Source organism: Rissa tridactyla, chromosome 8 (assembly GCF_028500815.1).
Source record: "Rissa tridactyla isolate bRisTri1 chromosome 8, bRisTri1.patW.cur.20221130, whole genome shotgun sequence".
In the NCBI taxonomy this organism is placed as follows: domain Eukaryota; kingdom Metazoa; phylum Chordata; class Aves; order Charadriiformes; family Laridae; genus Rissa; species Rissa tridactyla.
Genome location: NC_071473.1, coordinates 37,831,007 through 37,854,036, shown reverse-complemented (window position 1 = coordinate 37,854,036; position 23,030 = coordinate 37,831,007). Strand labels below are relative to the sequence as shown.

Sequence of the window (23,030 nt, the reverse complement as noted above, 5' to 3'; positions counted from 1 at the left end):
TGGAACTACTTTGGTATAGCATATTTCTCTGCATTTTGAGGTGTTTGTGGAGGAGAGAGGGAAGACAGATGCTTTATTGGGTTGGATTTTGTTGATGGTTTATTTTTGTTGATGGTTTGGTTTTTTTCCTGGAACATAACATTTAAAAGTCCTTCTATTGTATGTTAAGATGGTAAAGGAGAAGTTAAAAGTGAGGAAGAAGAAAAGCGGCGAATTGAGGCCAGAAGAGAGAAGCAAAGGCGTAGAAGGGAAAAAAACAGTGAAAAATATGGTGACGGATACAGGTTTGTGCAATAACTTCTGTCTTGTGTGCGGTGTTTTTCTTCCCCTTTATCCTAATTTCCTAACGCCTTCTTCCCCACATCAGTCCACACTTGAGAGGCAGCTTAGAATGGCACTGTTTTTGAAGTATATATTTCAGTTAAACATATATTCACGCTGACTTAAGCTGTTAGAAATTGACTTTATTCTGGTTTTATATGTATTGTGAGCTATTTTATATCAAAAACAAGTAGATAGTTCTGTAACTTTCCTTAGTCTTGCCACAGCCAGGTGGGCTAATGGCCAGCACTGTACAAAACTGTTCTGTGTCAGTGCAATATTTGGATCATAGCGTTAGTGCCTTCTCCTCATTGTACTTAGGAGGCCATGTTTCCTTATAAAGGTTATATAGTTTTTGTATGGAAAATGAGCTTTAAATGAATTCTTTTGACTATTTGTATTTACGAAATCATGGACTGGCCTGACTATGAGAAGTATTACAAAAGATGACACAAACTAGTGACCTTTGATAGATAATGTGGCTTTTAAATGGATAGCTTCTGATTTCAACAGTGTCCATCTTTTACATAGATAATTCATTACTCTGAGATAAGCCTGGTTTATATTTGGTTCTTGTAGCAGTTAACCTTCATAATGGTAAAATACTTGGTAAAATACTGGAAATTTTTTTTTTTTTCATTTTCACTTGGGCTTCTTTAAAGAACACTTTTCCTATTCCTTTCTGATTAGGTTTGTCAAATCGTTGTAGTTTTGAGGAGAGAGGGAAGAATGCTTCTTTAATAGTAATATTATTTAATATATTTCTTTTGATAGAATGGCGTTTACATGCTCATTCTGCAAATTTCGAACATTTGAAGAAAAAGAAATTGAGGCACATCTGGAGAGTGCAGCTCACCAGGAAACATTGGATCATATCCAGAAGCAAACCAAATTTGACAAAGTAGTGATGGAATTTCTTCATGTAAGACAACTGTTTTTTGATCTATATAATACTTTTATATTAAGTTGTAGTTACAATTTAACATTTATCTTCATAATATGCATAATTTAGCATCAATATTCGTTTTGCAGGCAACTTTTGGCACAGCATGTGTTACTAAGTTGACGCAAATTCAGAGTCTGTAAAATAGTGTTACTTTTACAATTAAAAGTAGATGCCTTTAGAAGTAACAGCATTGCTATTTATTACAGAGCTATTCTGACTAATATTTTAAGTATAGGTTCCTATTGGAATATAAACAATTGTACATCAAATATGTTACAATTGTATTTTATTTTCTGATTCTCTGTAGGAGTGTATGGTGAATAAATTCAAGAAGACAGCTATGCGTAAGCAACAGACAAGTAACCAAACAGAAAATGCTCAAGCTGCTGAAAAAGATATAATGGAAGGTGAGTAATACTTTTTATGTAAAAGTGCATACTGTGGAGCTCTGCTTGTCTTTTTCTTCCTTCATTCTTCGTTGAATTTGATAAAATGTTTGGATTGAAGTTACTCGTTTTCACGCCTTTTCTGTACCTGCCTGGGATTCCTTGCTTCATTTCTGATATAATGTGGAATGTAAGCACAGTGGGAGATAGCAAACGTTACTTATGTTTATGTCCGGGTAGTCTTGTCAGAAGGTAAGGTAGCATTGGGCTAGGTGCTTGACAAAAAGAATTATGTGGGCTTTGGCACAATCCTGTTCAGTATAGTGCATGAGGAGTGGCAACAGGTGCAAGCAGATAGATTGAAAGAGAGTGTGTAATAAAACAGTAAGGTGATAATGGTGACATATGATGGCAAGGATCTGCACAATGTAAGTGGGACAGTTGCTGTGGTTTTGAGGAACGCTGACAAAAGGAGGAGTTCGAGCACTTTCTTGGCTACCTGAGATGCATCTTGGCCTCAATTTTTTTCCCCTTGGCTGCCCTACAGGCAGTTATCTAGAGCAATTTTTGTCCCTGCCTTGCTGCACCGTACCCTTTCACTTTATCCTTTGCTTGAGGGCTTTCAAAAGATGTGCTAGAGTCAGAGGAGACATCTTTTGAGTACCGTTACTTTAGGCAGTGTTCAGGTATATGAATATTACCTTAATTCAATTTTAAATGCTAAAAGCTACTTAAAAACAGGTATAGCCAATAACTTAACAATCTCCCAAATTCTTTTTGTGTATTTTCCTTAAGTACTGGAGAGCTGTTTGCCTTTATGACTAGAATGTTCTGTTAGCAAGCTAATATTTAAACTTGCAAGAGGAGTTGGATTCATGTGCTTCTTCCTGGTGGTGAGGGGAGGCAAGGAAATAAATTAGTTCCTCTTAGGAGGGATAAAGTAAATCCAGCTGGTTTGGTGAAGCTTTGTTTGTTTGTTGTATCAAAATGTGTATTATTAAGGATATTAGTTATTGGTGGTTTTAAATAGACGGCACTTTTGTACATTAAATAGTTCAATTTGATTGTTGTGTCACTTTTATTTCCACTCTATTTGGGTAGGTAGGTGTTCATATATCATAACCTCAGACAGCAAACATAATTGTCTGGGTCTCATATGTAGTCTGCGGAGAGAAGGCGTTAGAGTATCCAAGTGAAAAACTTCCTCCTTCAATATTGCCTTCAGACAGCCTATTTTTGATGCCTGAATTTGGCTGAATATTCCCCTGGGGTTTAGTTTGACATGTTTAACAACTGAGATCTCTAATTTCGTGGCATAAAACAACCACTCCCCTCTTCCAGTTCTGTAGAATAACCCTTTTTTTGTTAATGATTTGTTGCATCTTCTTTGGCAGGGGTTACTGCTGATGACCACATGATGAAAGTTGAGACTGTTCACTGCAGTGCTTGTAGCGTGTACGTTCCAGCATTACACAGTTCTGTTCAGCAGCACTTAAAATCTCCTGATCACACAAAAGGAAAACAAGTAAGAGATGACATACTATTAAAAAAACAAAAAACAAACAAAACAAAACCAAAACCCAAACAACAGAAAACAAAGGCAAGCATGATTTAATAGTAGGTCAGAAATGTTGTGGTACCCAGTGCAAGTAATTTCTTAAGTTGTTGATGGTATTACTTGTTCTCAAGAAAGCTAGAATCTCCTTGTTACACTTTGTAAACCTAGTGTTTCATTAAGTAGCCAGTGCATAAGCACCCCCAGTTAATGAGATGTTTGTATGCTTACTAGCTGACAGTACTAAGTCACGAGAAGGTTACTAGGAATGATTTTTTAATTTTATGTGAATTTTTTTACTGCCATGAAGTGTTGGAAGTATTTTGTTATTCAAGTTGCAATACATATGTTTCCAGCAAGATAACAAACCTAGTGTCTTTTTTTTTTTACTTAGCTATTATCTTTTTAATTTGAAGGAGAGTAAGAGCAGTTTAGAACTAGCAGTAGTATGAAATTGGTCCCTGTTACAATTTATAATTATAATTAATAATAATTAATAAAATTATCATTATAAATTATAATTTATAATGATACACTTTTTTAGGTTGGTAGAAGTGTTGAAAGAGTAGTGTGAGTGGAAAAAATCAGTTACCACAGTAAGCAAGACTGCAAAGTAAGGTTTTGTCTATATATGAGCTTCTGTTAATATGGAATATCATGGAATCACAGAATGGTTTGGGTTGGAAGGGACCTTTTGAAGGTCATCTAGTCCAACCTTCCTACGGTGAGCAGGGACATCTTCAAGCATATTAGGTTGTGATGCAAAAGCATCCATGTTATCTCTAAATGAGAACAGGTAATTATTGTTGTAGAGAGGTGCGTGGTTGTAGTTTGTTATATAAGCAAGATGTGAATATATCTTTTGATCAACCTGAGCAACAAAGTGTAGACACAACCAAACTTAATTGAGCTTAAGTGGTTTGAACTTAAATGCTAAGAGTGAGCATTTCATGCTGCAATACAGTAATTTTTTTCCTTACAGAAACTGACCACGAATTCAAATTTGTGTGACAGTTGTGATAGGTATATGATAATGATTCACTGTAAAACTTGTTTCCTAGGCTTACAGAGAACAAATAAAAAGGGAGAGTGTTCTGACTGCCACCAGTATCTTGAATAATCCTATAGTCAAGGCACGATACGAGCTGTATGTGAAGGTAAGATGCAAACGGAAAAAAAAAAGTCACCTGTAACATTTGCTGTGCCAGTATTTCCTCCATGCTGATGGAGTTTAACCTCAGTGCTCTGTCTTCTGGTTCTGCCTTCTAGGTATCATGCAGATTGAATACACTTTTAAAGTATTTTGTCAGTCTCAGATAACTTCATTTGCAGAAAAAAAATGCCATCTCCAGATTTACCAGCTTTTGGTTTTGGTTTACCGTTTATATGGCTGTCTAGTCAATTTTTAATTAGATCCTCTTATAAAAAAATAATCAAGCTTTAAGAAAGCATCAGCAGTGTCTTTAACTCTATACATGATACTAACTGTAGAGCACAAAACGCTTTAGAAATGAGTCAATCTTTGTTTAGAAGCAAAGGCTTCAGCATGTGGCTTTGTACTAAACTATAGTGCACACACTACTCAGCTACTTTTTATTGCATGGAATTTCTGGCGTTCATGGTGACATACAATAAATGAAAGCTTACAACAGTAGTTGTCGTGATCAGAGAATTTAAAAGGCATGGCAGCCTATTTTGCAGATACGTGGCCTGGGAAACACGTGGACTAATTTTAGTAAAATGTGGGTTTTTTCCTTCTGGGCCAGCAAAGTGACTTTTTCTGTAGTACCATTGTTAGCTATTTCTGGTAGTTACTTTTAATTGGTTTATAATTTTGCCTGTGCCCAAACAATAGGCTCTTTCAGACAAAGCAATTATTGTGTTGCAGAAATATGACAAGGTATAAGCCAATGCAGAAGTTAATTGTGATTGAAAATGTCAAATTAGTCATGTCCTGCAAAATTATGTATGGTTGGGTGTGTGAATCAATTTAAGACAACTGTTCTATATCTGTTAAGAAAGGCAGCAAATGACCAGATAACCACAGCCTGGAATATCTGAATATATTTCTAGCTGTCTCTTCTGGTGCTCCTTGTGGCCTGGTATTCCTCTGCACTGTCCCGTACAGCCCCCTAGTGGGGGACTGGTAAAAAGGGGAATGGAAATTTGCTGTTAATCAGTTGGAAAACTGAGGAAGACAAAATTTGCAAGATTGTCTTCACAAGGAGACCACTTACATTTTCAGAATGCCTAGCACTGCTATTTCCTGGGGTGGATTGAACTTAATACTCTTTCAGCAGCACCTGCTTGGTGAGATACATCTGGCTTCTGGTTATGCAAATCCCTTTCGTCATTATCCAAATGTATAATCAGCTGCAGACTGAAGGAGTCCAGTTTTATTGTACAGCATGTGATGAATCGGAGCATGCGGTGCACGCATTTCGTTCCTGCAGTCTTCAGGAGAGTAGGAAGTCCTTGTTACAGCCAAAAATAACTTGCTTTGAGATGAAGGGCAGATGGGCTTGGGGAACACCCCTCCCCACCCCCAATCAAAAATCCCTGAAATTCCAAACAAAGGGGAAAAAAAAAAAAAACCAAAAAACAAACAAACAAACCGAAAAAAACCCACCAAAACCCCCCAAACCTATCATTCTGGAAAGTGTTGTCTATTTTGCAAATGCAGCGTGGAAGGAGGAAATTCGGAGCAGGGAAGACCTGCAAGGCCGTTGCATAGATTTGTACCAAGTTGCAAAAGCAGGTCATCAACATCACAAATATCTTTGACAAAATGAGAACAAAATTGCAGGTCAGCAGCTGCTGGTTTTTATGCATCCCTCTTGATACAGTCTGACATGAGCAAAAAGATAAAGTTGAATTAGGGAAAGTTATTTTTCTGTTGAGGTCAGTACTAGAACCACACCCTGCTGAAAGTAGTAGTCACCCATCTCTTTACCACAACCAGTACGTGGGACCCGCCTTCCCCCATTGTGGTTTTGTGTGAAACATTCTCCTTAAGCCATTTCGATTGCTCCATGGAGCTACTGAGTAACTCCTTGGAGGATGACAATTGAATGTAATTTGGGTTGATTTGCTGGCTGACACCTGGCAGCAGGTGACCAATTTGGAGGATATTTGCTATGTGTTACATTGTCTAAGACTTTTCAAGGCTGAAGGCTCTGGCGAATGTTTGACTGAAAATGAGGGAGTGGATCATGACTTCTGGTCTGGAGTAAGCTAATTGACAAGCAATAACAACTGCTGTCTTAGTTGAGAAACCTTGGCCACTTCTTTTGAGTAAAATGTTATTCTGTCTGACTTATTCCTCTACCCAGTGCTTGATGGAAAATCTCTTTTGCCCTTTGATTTAATCTTCTCTCCAACTAGGGACCGCTCCACATGTTGTTTGCTGTATGTGCAAAAGGAAAAAATGCAAACAGATGCATCCATTTTAAACAAACTTACAGTTTCAAATGTGTTGTTCTACAAACACTCCAGTTTAGTTTTTCTTTAACTGTATGTTTCTAATTTGCACTGTGGAGAGGAAAGCAGAAAGAAAATTTTTTTGCTGATAAACATTTTCAATTTTATATTTAAGCATTTAATTATGAAGTCAGTTTCAGACTTCGATTTCACTGCAAAATCTTTTTTTAAGAAATAAATGTGAAGCTGGTGGTACTTACCTGTACATGCTAAATAAATACACATACTTGAATCTTTCAGCTAGTTCTGTAAGCTTGGACACATCAGCTGTAGCAAAAGGATAAAGGTTAAATTACCCCTGGTAATTTTCACTGAGTTAAGCTATTTTTTTAATTTCTAATTTTTTTTAAACATGGTAAAGGTGCCTGTGGTGTCCACTGAAAATGGAAGGGTCTATATGGAGTTGGCCTAAAATGCCTCATGTGTTGTGTGTGGGATTTTTGTTTGTTTCAAGCCACTTGCAATTAACGTCCCAGCTCCACAGAAGACAACTTCCGTAAATTAGGTGTTGTGGCTTTAGAAGAGCTCATGGTGTTTATTATAAAGGCTCTGATCTTTGTTATGCTTCCGGTCAGTGACAAGAGTAATGAATGGAAAGGAAAAAAAAAAAACCAACCAGAGTTCCAGGTAGGGCCAGTGGTATGAGCATCAAGAATCATAATGGTGGAGAATAGCCTTTTTTTTAAAGGTGTCCTTCTTAATTTACTAATACATCTTCCTTGGGTCTGTTAGTATTGGAATAACTTGGTCCTGTGTACTGTTCTTACAGTCTTCTGCTGGCGCCCACTGTGAGGACTGTCATTTTCTGTATGTTGTCTTCTGTCTGGAAATGCTGTTTCTGTTTCCTGTACTGCTGCTGCTTTAGAGCTGGTGTCTGCGTTGTCGAAAATTTTGATGGAATTGTTCCATTGTTGGAAATTTCTCTATTCAGTTTCCAGAAAACTGCTGTACCAGAACTGAGGTTTCCAATTGTCAAAACTTGCATGTTACTTACCTTCATGATCCTAATGGTGCTGGTGACCATCCTTTACACTGTTGTATTCCATTATTATTGTTTTTTTCAGTTCCTATATTTGAAAATCCAATTCAGTGCTTAAATTAACAGCATATTACTTGCGTGCTGTCCTTCCTATGCAAGGAACCCTTCCACTTAATCTCTTGCTTGATACCTTCATCATAGATCTTTTAATCAAAGAACCTTGAAAGGATTGTTTCTTACCTTGTCTGTTCTTCTTTCCCCAGTGTTGGTCTTGTGTGATACCCTTTTATGCTTCACATGTATTCTTTGTATGCTTTTTTTAAAGTTCTTAATATCTCCTTATTCTCCTACATCCATATTGTAAAGAGAGGGGCAGGGAGGGAAATCCACCACAACCCACCCACTCGCCACTCTAAAACAATCATATTAGAAGTTTTATGAACCTGTAGCAAGTCCCTTTATTATAAAGAGGGAGAAAAAAGACAATCTTGTTTCTCAGGCAAGAAGTTACCACTTGATGAAGTCATGTAAGTCTCTAATTTTGGACCATTTAGAACTTCCTAGATGGAATGATGTCTATGATAAGCTGCTTGGATGTTGCTCAAGAGAAGCATCATAGAGCGTGACATTTTCTGTTACTATATCCCAGGACTGTTTGATCATGTGTATTAGTGAAGGCATTCTAAAGTTTACCAGTTAGGTAGGCAGACTTTGGTATCTTTTTGGGTCAGGTTTGTGAGACCTGTTATAAATAGATCTAGAGAGTGGTTTCTGGGGACATTTAAATCCCAAAGCTTTGGTTGTAAATACCAGTTCACAGTCTTAAGCTTTCTCTGCAATTTAAATATTCCAGAGACAAGGAACCCAAAGAATGCATCTCTTGGGAATAAACTGCTTATCTACTTGTGTTTTTATGCTCTGTAGGAATCAAAGTTTTTCTGCAGCAGTTCAGTGGTGTGTCTGTGTTCTTGTTTTCTGTGTGGTTTTTTTGTTTTGTTTTTTAAAACCATCTGGGAAGATGGGACCAGTGTGGCTGTCAAAATCAACTAGCTTCAAAATTGGCACTGCATGCTGTCCTGGATGCCTCTGATGCAACATCACTGGAAAAGAGTGCAGTCGTTAGGATCTTCCCCTTGAGGGCAGTAACTTTTTCCTTAGTCTGAGAACTTGAAAAGTGCATTTTTCTCTGAAAAAAAACAGTTGGGGAAAGCAGCTTTTTTTTGTTGTTGTATAAAGATGTGTTCAGCCAGAAGTAGTGTGCTGAATCCAGTTCTGCTAGGTTAACCAGAAGGAACATACTGTCTCCACAGGAACCAAGTGTAACAATTTTCTGTAGCTTCTCCCCAAGAGTCAGGGACAGTCAGAAGTTGCCTGCAGGAGTGTGGGAAGTAGTCCCTTTTAGAAGTGCATTTTTTAGCTACAATTCATCATTATGCCTAGCCTAGAAGTGAGAGGATTTTAATCTTTCCTTTTGTATCAGATCTATAAAAGGGCTTCTGATATCCTTGTGAAACTTTTACAGAGAAAGGCCACGTTTTGTTTTCTTTTGCTAGGAAACAATGCTCTCTATTAGGCCATATGAAACACTTCGTATACCTGTCTTCCCTCTGTAATATCTACTGATGAGCATGTATTTGAAGCAAGGCAGGTGAAGTATTCTTAACTCAGTAATTAGCTTATTTCTGTCTCTGGAAATCCTTGTTCCTGTGCCCAGGTGTGATTGAAGATACTTGGCTAAACACAAGGAAAATGGCACTAGAAGCTTTGCAGTCAGGAGGTCTTTCGCACTTCTGTCCAAAATGGAGTGTAGATGAGTACAATTTTGTGGAGTTGCACTAATCTTTATTGAATTAAGGTTTGGATGATTAGTCTCTTATTTCAGAATGCTTTTCATTGATGTTGGAATTGAATTGGTTTGGGCACTCACGTATGTTGGGGTTTTTTTGTGAAAAAGTTTACTGAGTTAATAAATATTTTTAGTATTTCAATGTTGGACACTTACCTGCTCAGTGAAATACCCCTTGATGTTCTGTAGCCATGCGGTGCTTGACAGTGATAGTGGACCATGTAGAAGTGGCATGGGTTTTAATTGAGATGGGGGGTTTTCTTTTTTTCATAGGGCTCAGATAAGTTATGATACCAGCTTTCTGTGTACTTAACCCTTATGAGAATCTACTTCTAAAAAAGCCAAACTTAGTATCTTAAAGAAGTTTAAATACTGCCTTATTCATGGGGTTTGTATGTGGCAGGTATGTCTTTGATCAGGCTGAGTTGATTGGGCTCAAAGTACCATTTCAGTGCTGTAGTCTGGCCATTACAAAGTATGTGCATAAAATTATCCTGGGACTTGGAATAACATGGTCTTGAAGGATTCTGCTCTCTTTGGGTTACTCTTTAAATCTGAATTTATGATTTTTCTTGATTTTAGAATAACAACAAAGCCAAGTTTTTGTTTAGTGGTATTTGCTAAATGTTTTTGCAGCTTTCTAATTTTTCAGTGATTTGTAGGCCACCTGGAAGACCCTACCTGAAAAATGTAACTGAATTAAAAATACTGATGTTAAGCAAAAAACGACAAGGGGTCTAGTACTCAATTTTTCTTTTGGATCATCTTTTAAATAATATTCTTGAAATCCCAATCCTAGTGTAGTTAGTGATTGGTGTCATACGTTCAGATCAGACTTGCTCTGTCAGGTGCTTGAATGTGAAAGGAGCTTTAGTGAATAAACTCCTAAAACTTCATGTTGTTATTCTTTATTGTTTATTGATTATTCATAGTTCTTAAATATCTGAAACAAGTGAAAGCTGAGGTATGCCTTGTACTGAATTATTGTATGAAACAGAGAAATGTGATACTAGAATGCCAACATATTTAAAATACTGTCTGAGAAATCTGCTTGATAATTTTTCTAGATCAGCAATGGGATGAATTTCAGGATAGTCAATGTAATTAATTCTAGATATTAGATAATTAATTTACTTACAGATAATTTAGATTTCTTTTTCATTTACTGAAGAGTTTGCCTTTTTGATAGAATTATTCAGAGTAAATAAAGACTGTAAATAAGAAAAAGCAGAAGGAAACTCTTCTGTTCAGATTCAGTTTTGATTGGGGAGAAAGAGGAAGCAGCTGTAGTTCTTAAAAACGTGTTGAAACTTTACCATGTAACTTTCATTTACTGAATGTTGAAGTTAAACTGAAGTTTGTGTGCCGCATACTTTGCCTTTTTCTCAATGCCATTTCTACTTTCATTAAAACAGTTTATTGGGATCCCAGTTTCCAGTGTGCATAAAAATGAGGTGTTGCTAATTTTAAATCAAATCTGTTCTGATTTTCTTGAAAAAAATCTTATTAAAAAGCTCTACAAAATACCATAGCATTTCTTAGTCACTGCCCTTCTAATTCACTGAAATTTTAAGTATTCTTTAATTTTATGTTTGAAATAAATATCTAAGTGTTTGTTTTCAATCTTCTGTTTCAGGGTGAAAATCCATTTGAAATTAACGATCAGGCTCAGGAGCAGCAGACGGAAGAAGAGGACAAAGCCGATGAGCCAGCTGAGGGGGAGGAAGAAGAGGAGGAAGAGGAGGAGGAAGAAACTGAAGAACAAACTGACTTCACTTTAGACCACACTGAAGATAACTAAGTGCAAGAAAATGAAAATATATTGGGGGGGAAAAACAGCTTTTTATTTCTGCTCTAAAGTGGCTAAGACTCTTTCATAGTCTCAAATGAAGTTGTTGAAGATTCCCCACCGTATGCATGCATTCCATTCCGTGGAGAACTTGTTTATATAATTCCTCTGTGTTCCTTATTTTGTTTAAAATGAAATTAAGACTATTTTAGTTGAGCTTTTTATAGCAAACTGACTGTTAAAGCTGATTAAAACATTGTGTTGTATATTTTTTTAAGCATCCTATTTTTTTGATGTGTGTATTGAAAGTTGGATATAATAATAATTCTGGTCTAATCAGTTGAAAAGAAAGGCGGGTCTGTGGGGTAAATATATTAAATGCTGTATGGCATAAGCTTATCATATTTACCTCTTAGTACAGAATGAGTAACTTCAAAAATTGTGCTGTTGAGTGTGGCTGTTTTGGGGACTGCATTGCACTCTGTATAATAGAGTATGTGTTATAATATGCCTTGTAGCTTTTTGTGATAAGATGTACCAGTTTGTAGCAATAAAACACTTAAGAAATGTTGCTGTTTAAAGTGTCCAGAGTTAAGTATTTCAAGTATTTCCCCCAGCTGACTACCACGTTGGTTTCAGGTCAAATTGTGATTGATACTATGATTGAAATTATCTAAAATTTGTAGTTGCATCTTAGTGACTCATGTTATTTATTGCTGATTTTTGATGTATTAAGACTCCACCTACCAGAAGAGATAAACATTTTAGCCTTCATAGTGTGCCATGGGGAAGCATGCTTTCGGTATACTTTCATGCTGTGCGCTGTTGTCTATCTTAGAAATTATATGTAAGTATGTTTGTTTTTTTTTTTCCCCACAGCTCCTTCTAATCTAGTTTTGTGTAATGAGTACTGGAAAGGTCTGATTTAACATGTATAAGTACAGTTAAGTAATTTGCATCATGTTTCCCTAAATGTGGTAACTTAACATAAGTAACCGTACAATCTCTTGTGATCATCATGGGAAATTTTTTTCAAAATCTCATCACATCTGTAATTTGTGCACCTTTCTTTTGGAGAACCTTTGTGTTAATTTGTAGCCATTGCTGTATACAGGTGGTGTAAGCAGAGAGTGGACAGAGGTTAGATAGAATTAAAATACTTCTAACCTCAGATGCGGACCAATTTGCTTTTTCAGTGATCTTTTCTAGAATTGGGGAAAATGTGCAAGTATTATGGGGGAATACTTGATTTGGATATTAGGCCACCAGAAAGTTTTGTAGCAGTCAACTCCAAGGAATGCTGTGTATTGTAGTCACTTAACTGTTGCCTTTTAGTGTAGAAAATGTAACATTGTGAGGAAAGAGAGAGGAAACTGAGTTTGGTGCCTTTACCTCTTGTTCTCTATATGGCTTATATTTTTCCATTTAAAAAAAATCACCATGAAGTAGCCTTGATTGTTGTAGCTGTAAGTGGGTTAGCTTGGAATTAAAAGTTAGCATGGGTTGGTTGAAAGATGTGTGAAGCCTGCAGCTGTTGAACAATATCTCTTTTGTATATGTAAGCATAAAATAACAAAGTACTTCCTAGATCTCCAAATACTCATTCTCCTGTTCTCCGTCTTACGGTTAGGATTAAAATTAATATTTGCATTACTTTTAAGACGTAATCTGCCCTTCTGTCTTACAAGTGGGTCACTCAACTATTATGTGTTCTATTTGTAGATCTCTTACCCTGCAAGAGGAAGATGCTGATCTCTTCCCAGGCAGTAGGGACTGTATCAGTGTTCTAGAAACTGGCGAGAGCTTTAGCATGAGAACTTGTTTGCAGTAGTTAAAAAAGCCTGAGATGCTGCCCAAATTTCTGCAAGTGGTGGGTTTTTTGTCTTTGTCTATAGCTCCTCTACTAGTTGGAGAGAATTAAATCGCTTCTAAGCAGCCACAAAATAAGCCCTTGTACCTAAGATCTCAATACTTTATTTCCATTGCTGTAGTAATTTTACTAACTATGACCTCGGGATCTTTGAACTCTAAGCATTCTTGCCTTCACTGGTAATTGATTTCTTATGTATACTGTTCTCACAGTTCTTACCTATAAAGTGTGTTAAGTGATAGCTTAAACTTAGATGATATATTTTTGGGAGGGAGAGGGGAGGCAATGTGGTTATAATGGGCAAAATTACTTTTTTCTATAGGCTTAGAAGGAACTTAATGGAGTCCCTGGGTTCCTTTTATAACTAATGTTTAATCAAATTAAATTAATTTCCTACATCAGTGACAAAATATGGAAATAATTTCAGAGGGAGCGATGGCTGCCCATTCCAGATGACATGGATTCCTGGTAAGCTCTGTGTGTCGTCCCCCCTTCCCCCCAAGTTATTACAAACTGAGTGTAGATTGCATTTGGTTGTTTCAGAATCTCAGAAATACAGTCTACAGTTGTAGGCAGTTCTGGATGACGGTGCCTGCTGGAATATACAGGTATATTTATTTACACATCCCTGCTAAGACACCTTTCCAGTTTACTTTGCATTCACCAAAGGACTACTACGTGCTGTCAGCTTCCCGACTGTTTGTGAGTGTTGGTTGCAGTGACATAGGCCTTTCCTTAGATCTTTTTCTAAAGAACCTTGGAATGTTGACTACCCCAAGTGATAAACTTTATAAAACCACGAACAATTTGGCAGCATAATTGTATCACCCATCCCTAAAGACCAGGTTAACTAAATGAAAGATCAGTGGAAAACTGGACTTGAAATGTAGTTGTTGTTGTCTCACACTCCAGGTGATGACTGGTTATTAGTGGTGTTTCTTGGAGAGTCAGTTGTTTAGGGAAAAGCAATCGGATGCAGTTTAGGCAGCTGGTCCTGTCCTGGAACCAATATTGAGAGGTTTGATAAGGAATTTTGAGGTTGGTAAAAAGTGACATCAGGTGATGTTAAGTATTTCAGGATGTTCAAAAACATCTGCTAGGGAATAAAAGTGGTTGTCCTTGATTACAGGCAAGATCTTTCTCTAATCCTGTTCCAGTGCGTGAGCTGTAGAACGTTTTAGTGTCTTGAGTGTGAGAAGGTGTCGTACCTCCGATCTGTGTAGCTAAAACTGCATAGAATGTTTCAGGTGAGGATTTACTTTTGCACAAGAACTGCAAGGATTTGACTTGCACAGTGATACTAATGCTATTTTATTTCTCTTGGAGACACCTCGCTGCATCCTTAATCTTTTACGGGACGTTGCTTAATGGTGTCTTGGTTCATAGTTGTGCTGAAGAACTACACGCAACTCGTCTCATGGTTTAACTACCTCTTTCTGGAGCTAGAACTTAAATCTTCTTGCTCTGGGACATGTTGAGAAAATACTCTGTGGTTTTTTGTTTGTGTGGGTGTTTTCATTTGTTTAGGGTTGAACTTGCAAGGTAGAAAGTACAGTAGAAAGAAATACGATGCTTGCCACTTATGCATAGTGAATAACTACCCTGCGTGTTCTCATGTGTATTGCAGCCCACACGCAGTAGACTTTTTGTATGCATGTGTATACAGTCATTTTTTTGCTACACAGTATAACTGGAGAACAATCAGCATCACACACATGTAACATTTGGCTTGTTTTCATGCTGTGCAAAGGATTGAAATCTTGAAATGAGCCTGTAGATTCTTTTGCTTTAGCTTTTCCTGTAGTTAAGCACAATTTAAATCAGAATAAATTAACTCAGTTTTCAGCTTGTGGAAATATTAACTATAGATTTTCTTGCTATCTTCCGCCAACAGACTTCTACAAAAGTAATCAAGCTTTTCTTTCAATGCCAGTCTAATCTTCCAATAGTTTTCAGATGCTGGAATGCCTCCTGTTCTTTCTAAGCAGCACTTAAATAAAGGATCCAGAGCTTTTCTTCAGTTGGTTATCCTTCAGTAAATGAAGTCCTCGCCCACTTGGCTTTTAGGATGGTAGGGAGAAACTTTATTGTAAGGAGTTCCCGTAAGCATCAGAGAGTTGAGTCTCACCTAGATGCTTCCTCCCGACTTAAGGCAAGGAAAGACTTGGTGAGTCCCACATACTCTTGGGTGTAAAGCCTGCACTGAAGTCCCTCAAATCATGTAAGGGGATGGAAATTTTACATCATGTTTGTTAGCGGTGAAGATCTGTTCTGAGTTAAGTATAAAAATGAATAACATCATCTGTTCAATTTGTTTGTAAGTTTCTAAAATTGTCCTAAGTTTTTAGGATTACAATACTGTACTTGCTTTTAAAATAACTATAACTATAGCAAGTCCTGCAGCTCCATTCAGCTGTCTAAACAGATTTGGCTGGTTTTAAATACAGCTAGCCAATGAATAAGCCTTTCTGTAGAAATAAAAATGTGTATAAACCAAAGTCCAACATCTAAAACAAAAGAGCTTCTGATCTCTTCTACAAATCTAAGCCTTCCTCATCCCATCCTTTGGAACTTCAAAGCTGATGCCCACAGGAAAAGGAATAAATACCTAGAGGGTGAACTGGAGCATCAAAATCTGCTGAGGCAAATACATAAAAGAGAAGGCTGCTTAACAAGACCCCCAAGACCCCCCACTATCCTGTGATTCTGATTTAAAACAAAGTTCTGCCTGTATTCAGAAGTGTGGCTGGTTTTTTTTGGTGTGTGGGTTTTTGTTTTTGTTTTTTTTTCAGGATTGAAGAATACCAAGTGTTATGGGAGAACAAGGAATAAATAACCTGTTTGCCTTTGTGGTCCCCTGCAGGTCAAATATTTGCGTCTTCATACCAAATGTGCCTGTTCTTTTATGGAGACTTGCCATCTTCATTCCTCTTTACCCCATACGTCTTCCCAACGGTCTCTAGAACACACATATTCTGAACTATTTCTGTGTTTGTAGGGTTCTCTGTATACCCAAAGCTATGAAGGTAAGTCAAGAACGTTGGGAACTTCTGCAGGGTACCAGGAAAGCTAAGAATGGATAATGTGGTGGCAGGAAGGATGCGTATATTGTGATGTTGCAGGCATCCATCTGGAAGCTGATTACTCTGAGGGAGGGGATTGTGGTGGCAGGTCAGCAATTTGTTTAGCATGCAGTCCCTGTTTACCTGGAGTACAGTGGCATACTCTGTGAAGGGCATAGATTTATAAGGCTGGGAGGACTGCTCTTGTGTAGCTATTCTGGGTAATGTTAACTGTCTTTTGCTTGCTGATCAAAAGTCTTTTAATTGAGCTAGAATATATGTTTTAGAAAGCTAACTCATTTTAACTGTGATTATTAGATGAGGGCGAATCTTACACAATCTCACTACATTTCATTTTAAAAGCCTAAATAGTTATTTCATCAGTGTGGGGCTCCATATGGCATTGCCCTCTTTTTCAGCCTTTGTGTCTATCGTTGTAACTTTTTGTTTCTGTTAGCGATAAATAAATCACTTGTTAAATGCCACAGTGAACAACTTAAAAAAAAAAATGGGGGAGCAGGGAAGGAAGAATCCTATTGACTACTGAGCAATCTCTGATGCTACCTGGGCATCTCCTCCCTCAAAAGGTTGGCAAAATTATAAAGTTGTGTGAGCCAAGTTCTCCGCCAGGCTCAACCATAGGGTTTCCCACCCTGTGCCTCTCTTATGTGTTTTCTTTTGGAAAACGTGAGTAGTCAGCTCAGGTGTAAGGCTAAGTCAATGTTCAAGAAGTGCAGTTGACTCAGTGGAGGGAAAGAGCTTTCCCATTTAATTATTGGTAGGGTTGATTACAGTAGAGTTCAGCATTGGACAGGTGGAGTTGCCTTCCTGAGCTGTGAAGGTTTGGCTAGCAAGGAGTATCGTGCCCTTCCCAGAGGGAGGGATACTTGGTATTGTGTTGTGCCAGTTCTCTATGTGGAAATGCACAGAACGTGATGTGGGGTCAAGCAGGGATGTAGGTTTTAATGTGTTACTCCTTAGAGGTTCTTGTTCATTCCTGCCCTTCATAGGTATCACGGGGACTACTAGAGTCATTGGGATGGAGTAATCCCTATGGTCTGTCCCTCCTCTTGCCCTGCAGACATCTGCTGAGTGTTTAGAGCATGTGGGCAGATTTTGTATTTCTCCCTGGGTTTCTTTAGGACTACGTATAGGAGTTAGGGTCCGGTCAGGTTGCAGGCCAATATTGTAGCAGTTCCTAGTAAACGGACTATGCAGGGTCTCCAGAGTGTCCCAGTTCTGAATCTGACTGACTGAACACCCTTTTGGTAAAACAAGATTGTCGTGTGAAGTGGGTATATATAAAGGATGTTAGCCTTTCTACTTGTGTGCCCAGTCCTTAAATACTATGTTACAAATGCTTTTCAGTGAAGGGTTTATTTCTGCCACTGAAATTCCTTTGTGCCTTTTGAAGATTGTCAGTAGCATGATGCTAAATAATGTCATAAGTGTTTGTGTACAGCAGTTATAATTTTAAAAATATACTTCATTCCATCTACTGCTTGTCTGAAGGTAAAACCTTCTGTAGACGGTACCGTTACAGTGTGCAGCAGTCCTAACGCTGGAGTTCTCAACCCACCGCGTACCAAGGGGTTAATTTGTTTCCATCACTGGGGATTTGAATTGCTCGTCAGTGCTGAGGTCACTGTCACTGTTAAATGACAGATGTCTTTCTGAAAATCCCTTGCATCTTTCCTTGTGATGTAAAGTTCAGTGACTGCAATAACAGGGTGTTGTTCTTTAATAACTGTTAAATTTATTCTTTAGAGAATTTACAAAGATGTCCTATTGCTCTGGGAGAGCTCCCTTGACGCTGAACTCTGCATTTTCTTTTTGCATAATGCCTACAGATTTAGAGCCACTGTACTCCCAGTTGTATAGCTTCTGTATCCCTGGTTCAGTGCTGCTGAAATACTCGTAAATCTCCTTTCTTCTAGTGGCTTTGTGCGGCAGCTGGGGTATGACAATAAGGTCCCTGATCTATAATTCCAGACAGCCCCTGAGGGTGAACAGATCGACCAATCCTCATCCCCAACGTAAGCCCGGGGAACTCGCTGTCCCTGGGAGGTAGTCCTCTAATGCTTTCTATTTGTATTCTGCATGAAACTCTTCTTGAAGCTGGACCGTTGTTCACTTAGAGAATTATTCAGTGCACAGTATATAAACTCCCACTAGAGATTGAATGCATGTAAATAAAGCATGCCTTAAGTCTAGCATAATGTAACTTTAAGTGAGAAGAAATAGACTCAATCTAAGCACCTTGTAAGGCTGCATTCACTGCTCAGATCTGCACAATGCAGTCACAATCTGCATTTCTATGTCACATGGATAAGAGGTAAGGAGGACAGCTGTATAGGTTTTCTAATTCCAGGGATTTCCTGGCTTTTTATTGAATTTGGTGAGAATACAACACTGACTTTTTAAAATAACAGCTGTTTTTGAAATAGTCTGGTGAAATAGCAACATTCACATTGTAACAGAAAGAGACATAGTTTGAAAAATGTGATTGATTGATTGATTGACCTTTATGCTACACATGCCTCACGAAAATGGTACTTTATACTGGGTGTTTTCACACCACCCAAAAGCCTGGGAGGCATTTCAGAGCACAGACAGAAGATGATCCCTGCCCTACAGACGTTGCGGTCTCCTTGTAATCTCTAGCTATGTTCGCTTCAGCTGTATTATTTTTGCAACTTTCGTGTATGTATAGCAGCATTGACATGTATTTTAACTATAAATTATTTAGAAAGGATCTGCTTGAAAGCTAGTACTCGTTTTCTCATAAACCTCCGTCATCTGTTTTAAACCTTGAGATTAATGAAGTGTAAAGGGCTATTTTTAAATGCAAGGTGTTACACTCATGCTATCAGCCTTTGATTACACTCGGCTTATCCAAGCAGTTTTAATGCTGACACAATTGTCAGACTAACTTTATTTTCTGCAGCAGCTTTAAATGAGATTAAACTGCTTCAGTTTAGTGATTTGCCATTTGCCAGAAAAATGTATTCAGTATACGGAAAACAAGTTGCATGCTTGATAGAAGTAGGATGTTCTGTGCAAAGTCCCCAGTGCATCGAGGCCAGTGGCAAAGTTTCCACTGACAGCAGCACAGCCAGGGCAGCACCAGCCTCTTTGAGTAAGATCAGGTGGTGGACACTTTATCAACACTACTCTTGCAAAACTGACGCTTCTTCTGATATTATAGAAATACAATTCCATACATGCTCGGTGAAAGCTGATCCATAAAAAAAAAAAGTGGAAACCTTAATGGAATAAAACTATTTTACTTTTAATCTGTATTTTCACATTAGTTTATGGAGCATATGTTTAAGAACTGATAGTCATCTGTCCAACTTCTCCAGAAAGGTAAGGGGGCACTAGTCTGTCAGAAGAAACAGGAATAGCTTACTAACAGAGTACAAAGGAATGGAAATTTGAAGTCATATTTGACTTGTATTTCATTCTCCTTTGTGAAGTTATCTACACTTATGGCCTTTAGCCTGTCCTTCCTCGGATGGGAATTCAGGAAGGCAGAGAGAAAATCCTGTTTAAAGCTTACGTGTCTGTGTCCATAGAGACTCTTTTTTTTTAATTTTAAACAAAGGATTCAGTTGCCAAAATTGAATATGGAAGAGTGTAAATTCATCCCTAATAAACTTGGATTTGTAATGAAAGAGTTAAAGATTATTAAACTGTAGCAGGCTGTTTGAATTTAGGTGGGTTTTGTTACAGATGATCTAAATAAGGGATATTTCAAGCTCTGAAAGTAAACACAAAGTAATAATTGTCTCTTTAGTTTTGCTTAAGTGCAGCAGAAGTCGATAAGCACAAAGTCCTAGTGACTGTAGGAACGTGTACATAAAATAATATTCAGAGCATGCAATGTTTTGTGCCAGAGTGCTGAGGTTTGCTAATTACTCTTACATGAGAGCCAAGCAGTGTGCTTGTTGAGAGGGGGGACCTAAGTAAGCGTATGACGTCATTAACGTAGTTTTGGTTACCTAAAATGAACTTCACATCAACATTAATTTGTATTTGTTTTATCCTTACTGCTCTCGAGATTTCTTTTAGCTGGAGATTCATGACAATATGACTTTTGGGATGTTGAACGTGGCCAAAATAAGGAAAGACCTTCTGCAAACAGAACTGGGTTGCTTCCGTTTCACAGACTTTTCAGACAATCAGATTTTCATTTTGTGTTTCTTACAAAAAATGCTCACAAAGACTTTATCAAACTAGTGGAATGGTGTCCTAAACATTTTTCGTTATGGTTCAGAATGGTTTTCAAAAAACTCAACAAGCATTTTAAAATGAGAAGATGTTTAAAACGTAGAAGATACCAGTTAACACAGGAAGTTTTAAATGCAGCAGGAATTCTTGTGAAAGCTTTATAGTTGCAAAGAGGTGTTACTTCAAGCAGAAACCAACAACTTCCTGCGTTGCAGAAGTTGTGCCTGTCAGATTGTGGATTCTGCCTGATACATTTTTCACTGTAGCCTTTACTTCTTTCTCTCGTCCATAAATATTTACTTAATTTCCATGGAAGTACACTGAGGGAACATGGCAAAATCAGAGGCAGCCAAATTCTACATCTTTGATAGAATACTGTCTTTTCACTTCCTCTTTTGCTCTATTCTGGTTGTCTTTTGTTCTATTCAGAACCTTTTGTGGGTCAAGCCTGAGGAGGGTGCTATAATGGTTCCCCTATTGTGGTAATTGTTATTTCTACCTATTAACTGTGTTAACCAAATGTTAATTCTTAGGTTGATGTCAGTATTGTAGATCAAGATTGACTTATTTTCCCTTCTGTCTTTCTGGTTCCTTCTTCCTCTGTAACATTTGTTTTACCACTCATGATCTCCGATTTGTTACCGAAGTGGTAAGGATATTTTATACAGGACTTGATTCCTTCTCCCCCTCGCCCCAAGTTGTTCATTCACTATTTTTTCCAACTTTTGAATCAATGATAAACGTTGCTGGAAGGCAAGTATTAACCTCTGAAAGAACATGCAAAAGGAGTTACCCATTCTTCAGCTCCCTAAACTTTTTTCCTAGTATTTTTAATGTAGAAACTGTATTTAAATCCAGATGCAATTTTAGCATGGAACACTTAAGTCTAGACAGATCCAACTTCAGTGTACCTTCAGTATACCTTTATTATAGAAAATAAATTGCCTGAGATGTTAAGCGACTAAAGACACTAAAAATGCAAAACATGAATGCAAGGTTGCAGGAGCACTTTCATTTTATTTCAGACCTCTGCTCACTTACCTGTAAGAGATTTTTAACTGTTTAGTTCCTGGGACCCATATTTTCTTTTCAAATGGAACTTGGCCATGTTTCTTTGTTTTGGTTTGGTTTTTTTGTCCCCCTCCCCCCCAGATTATTGTAGAGTTATTTTTCCTAACTTAAGAAAAATAATCCTAATTATAAGGGGCTTGATTTTTATTCTTTCCCAAGATTAAGTCAATGTCCATCCTTTGTAAAGTTCTTTTAGACTTTATTGGCAGACTGTCATAAAACTAAGCTGATCAGCCTTTCCTGACCTTACAGTTTAAAGTATACAAATGCAGAACGTTTGTAAGATGTTTCTCTAGTGATACTCCCCAGCAATATTATATTTCTACTTTTAGTTTTGTTGAGCTTGGCATGGTGGCATACAGTTGTGATGCTACTACTTAACTGTGCTCATAAAACTTCTTAGATTTGTTCCTTTCCTCTGAGTGGGTCAGAAAACATCATAAGCCCTTCAGAGAAGAGCAGAGTTCAGTTTGCTCCGATCCTATCCATGAAGATAAAATACTTTCCTAAAAATCATGGGGGTTACGTCCTTTACATTGACCTCTCAGTTTGGAGAGCTTCTACGGGTTGGGAAAGGATTGCTTCAAAGAGTTTGTGTTTCTTTCTTATTTGTTTGACTGCTATTTGGGAGCACTGATGGTTAACAAAACCAAACAAAATAAACACAAACCAAAGCAAAACTCAAAAAAATCCTTGAATATATGGTGGTATGAGAGGGAAGTATTGCTTCAGAAGTAACTGAATAGGGGTCAAAAGTTCTCTGCTGCTATTTAGCTCTTCCGAAGACTTCTGATGTCTTGCAGAAATTCATTTAGTAATGGTTAAGCATCTCACTTGGATAAGGGAATTATAAAAGTTCATAAAACAGTATTTTGAGATTTCAAGACAGAGAGAGCCTACCACAGAATCACATCTTTTGTTGCTGCCATGACTTAATAACCTCAGGACTTCCGCTTAAGTAAAATGCCTACTTTGTACCTGGGTTCTTTTGTTGAAGAAGATGCTTTCATTTAACTCCTTTTCCATGAGCAAAAGAGGGGCTCGGCTCCTTCAGTGTTTCAGTCCTTGTATTTCCAAAGCAGCTCTCCATGGTTTCGTTCAAAAAAGGTTATTTTGTTGCATGTGAAACTCATCTGGTTTTCAGTTCCTTGCTTTTTTTGTTTTGTTTGTTTGTTCTCCCTGCGAAGTTCAGAAAAAAGGAGTTGTTTTGTTGTCTAAAACAAACTCAAGATTTGAAAAAACCCAAAACAACGAACAAACAAACAAAAAAACCCCAAAAAAATCCACCACAAATGAACAAAGTCCAAATTGCTGAGGCTGGCTGGCTGAAGGCTTTATAACGGAGCCCACTGGTGTAGTTTCTGTGCAGCAGTGTGGTTAATAAAATGAGATCCCAAGTGAACTTCTTGGAGGCTTTTTATCCTCTGTGGTGGTAGGCAGCAGAGCCCGGTGTAATCCTGAGATGATCAGTGTTGATTTGTTAGCTTTGCCT

General features: G+C 37.7%; 1 protein-coding gene across 2 annotated transcripts in view; it reads left to right on the top strand.

The window, feature by feature from the left end:
* Nucleotides 1–11,883, top strand: part of ZNF326 (zinc finger protein 326) — a 29,459-nt gene extending 17,576 nt beyond the window's left edge. For both annotated transcript variants that reach the window (XM_054211331.1, XM_054211332.1), the window contains 6 exons: nucleotides 170–284; nucleotides 1,096–1,243; nucleotides 1,575–1,674; nucleotides 3,048–3,178; nucleotides 4,270–4,365; nucleotides 11,150–11,883. In XM_054211331.1, coding sequence (XP_054067306.1) covers nucleotides 170–284; nucleotides 1,096–1,243; nucleotides 1,575–1,674; nucleotides 3,048–3,178; nucleotides 4,270–4,365; nucleotides 11,150–11,314 — 755 coding nt within the window. In that variant the 3' untranslated portion in view covers nucleotides 11,315–11,883. The remainder of the gene's footprint in view (nucleotides 1–169; nucleotides 285–1,095; nucleotides 1,244–1,574; nucleotides 1,675–3,047; nucleotides 3,179–4,269; nucleotides 4,366–11,149) is intronic.
* Nucleotides 11,884–23,030: the final 11,147 nt, after the last annotated feature.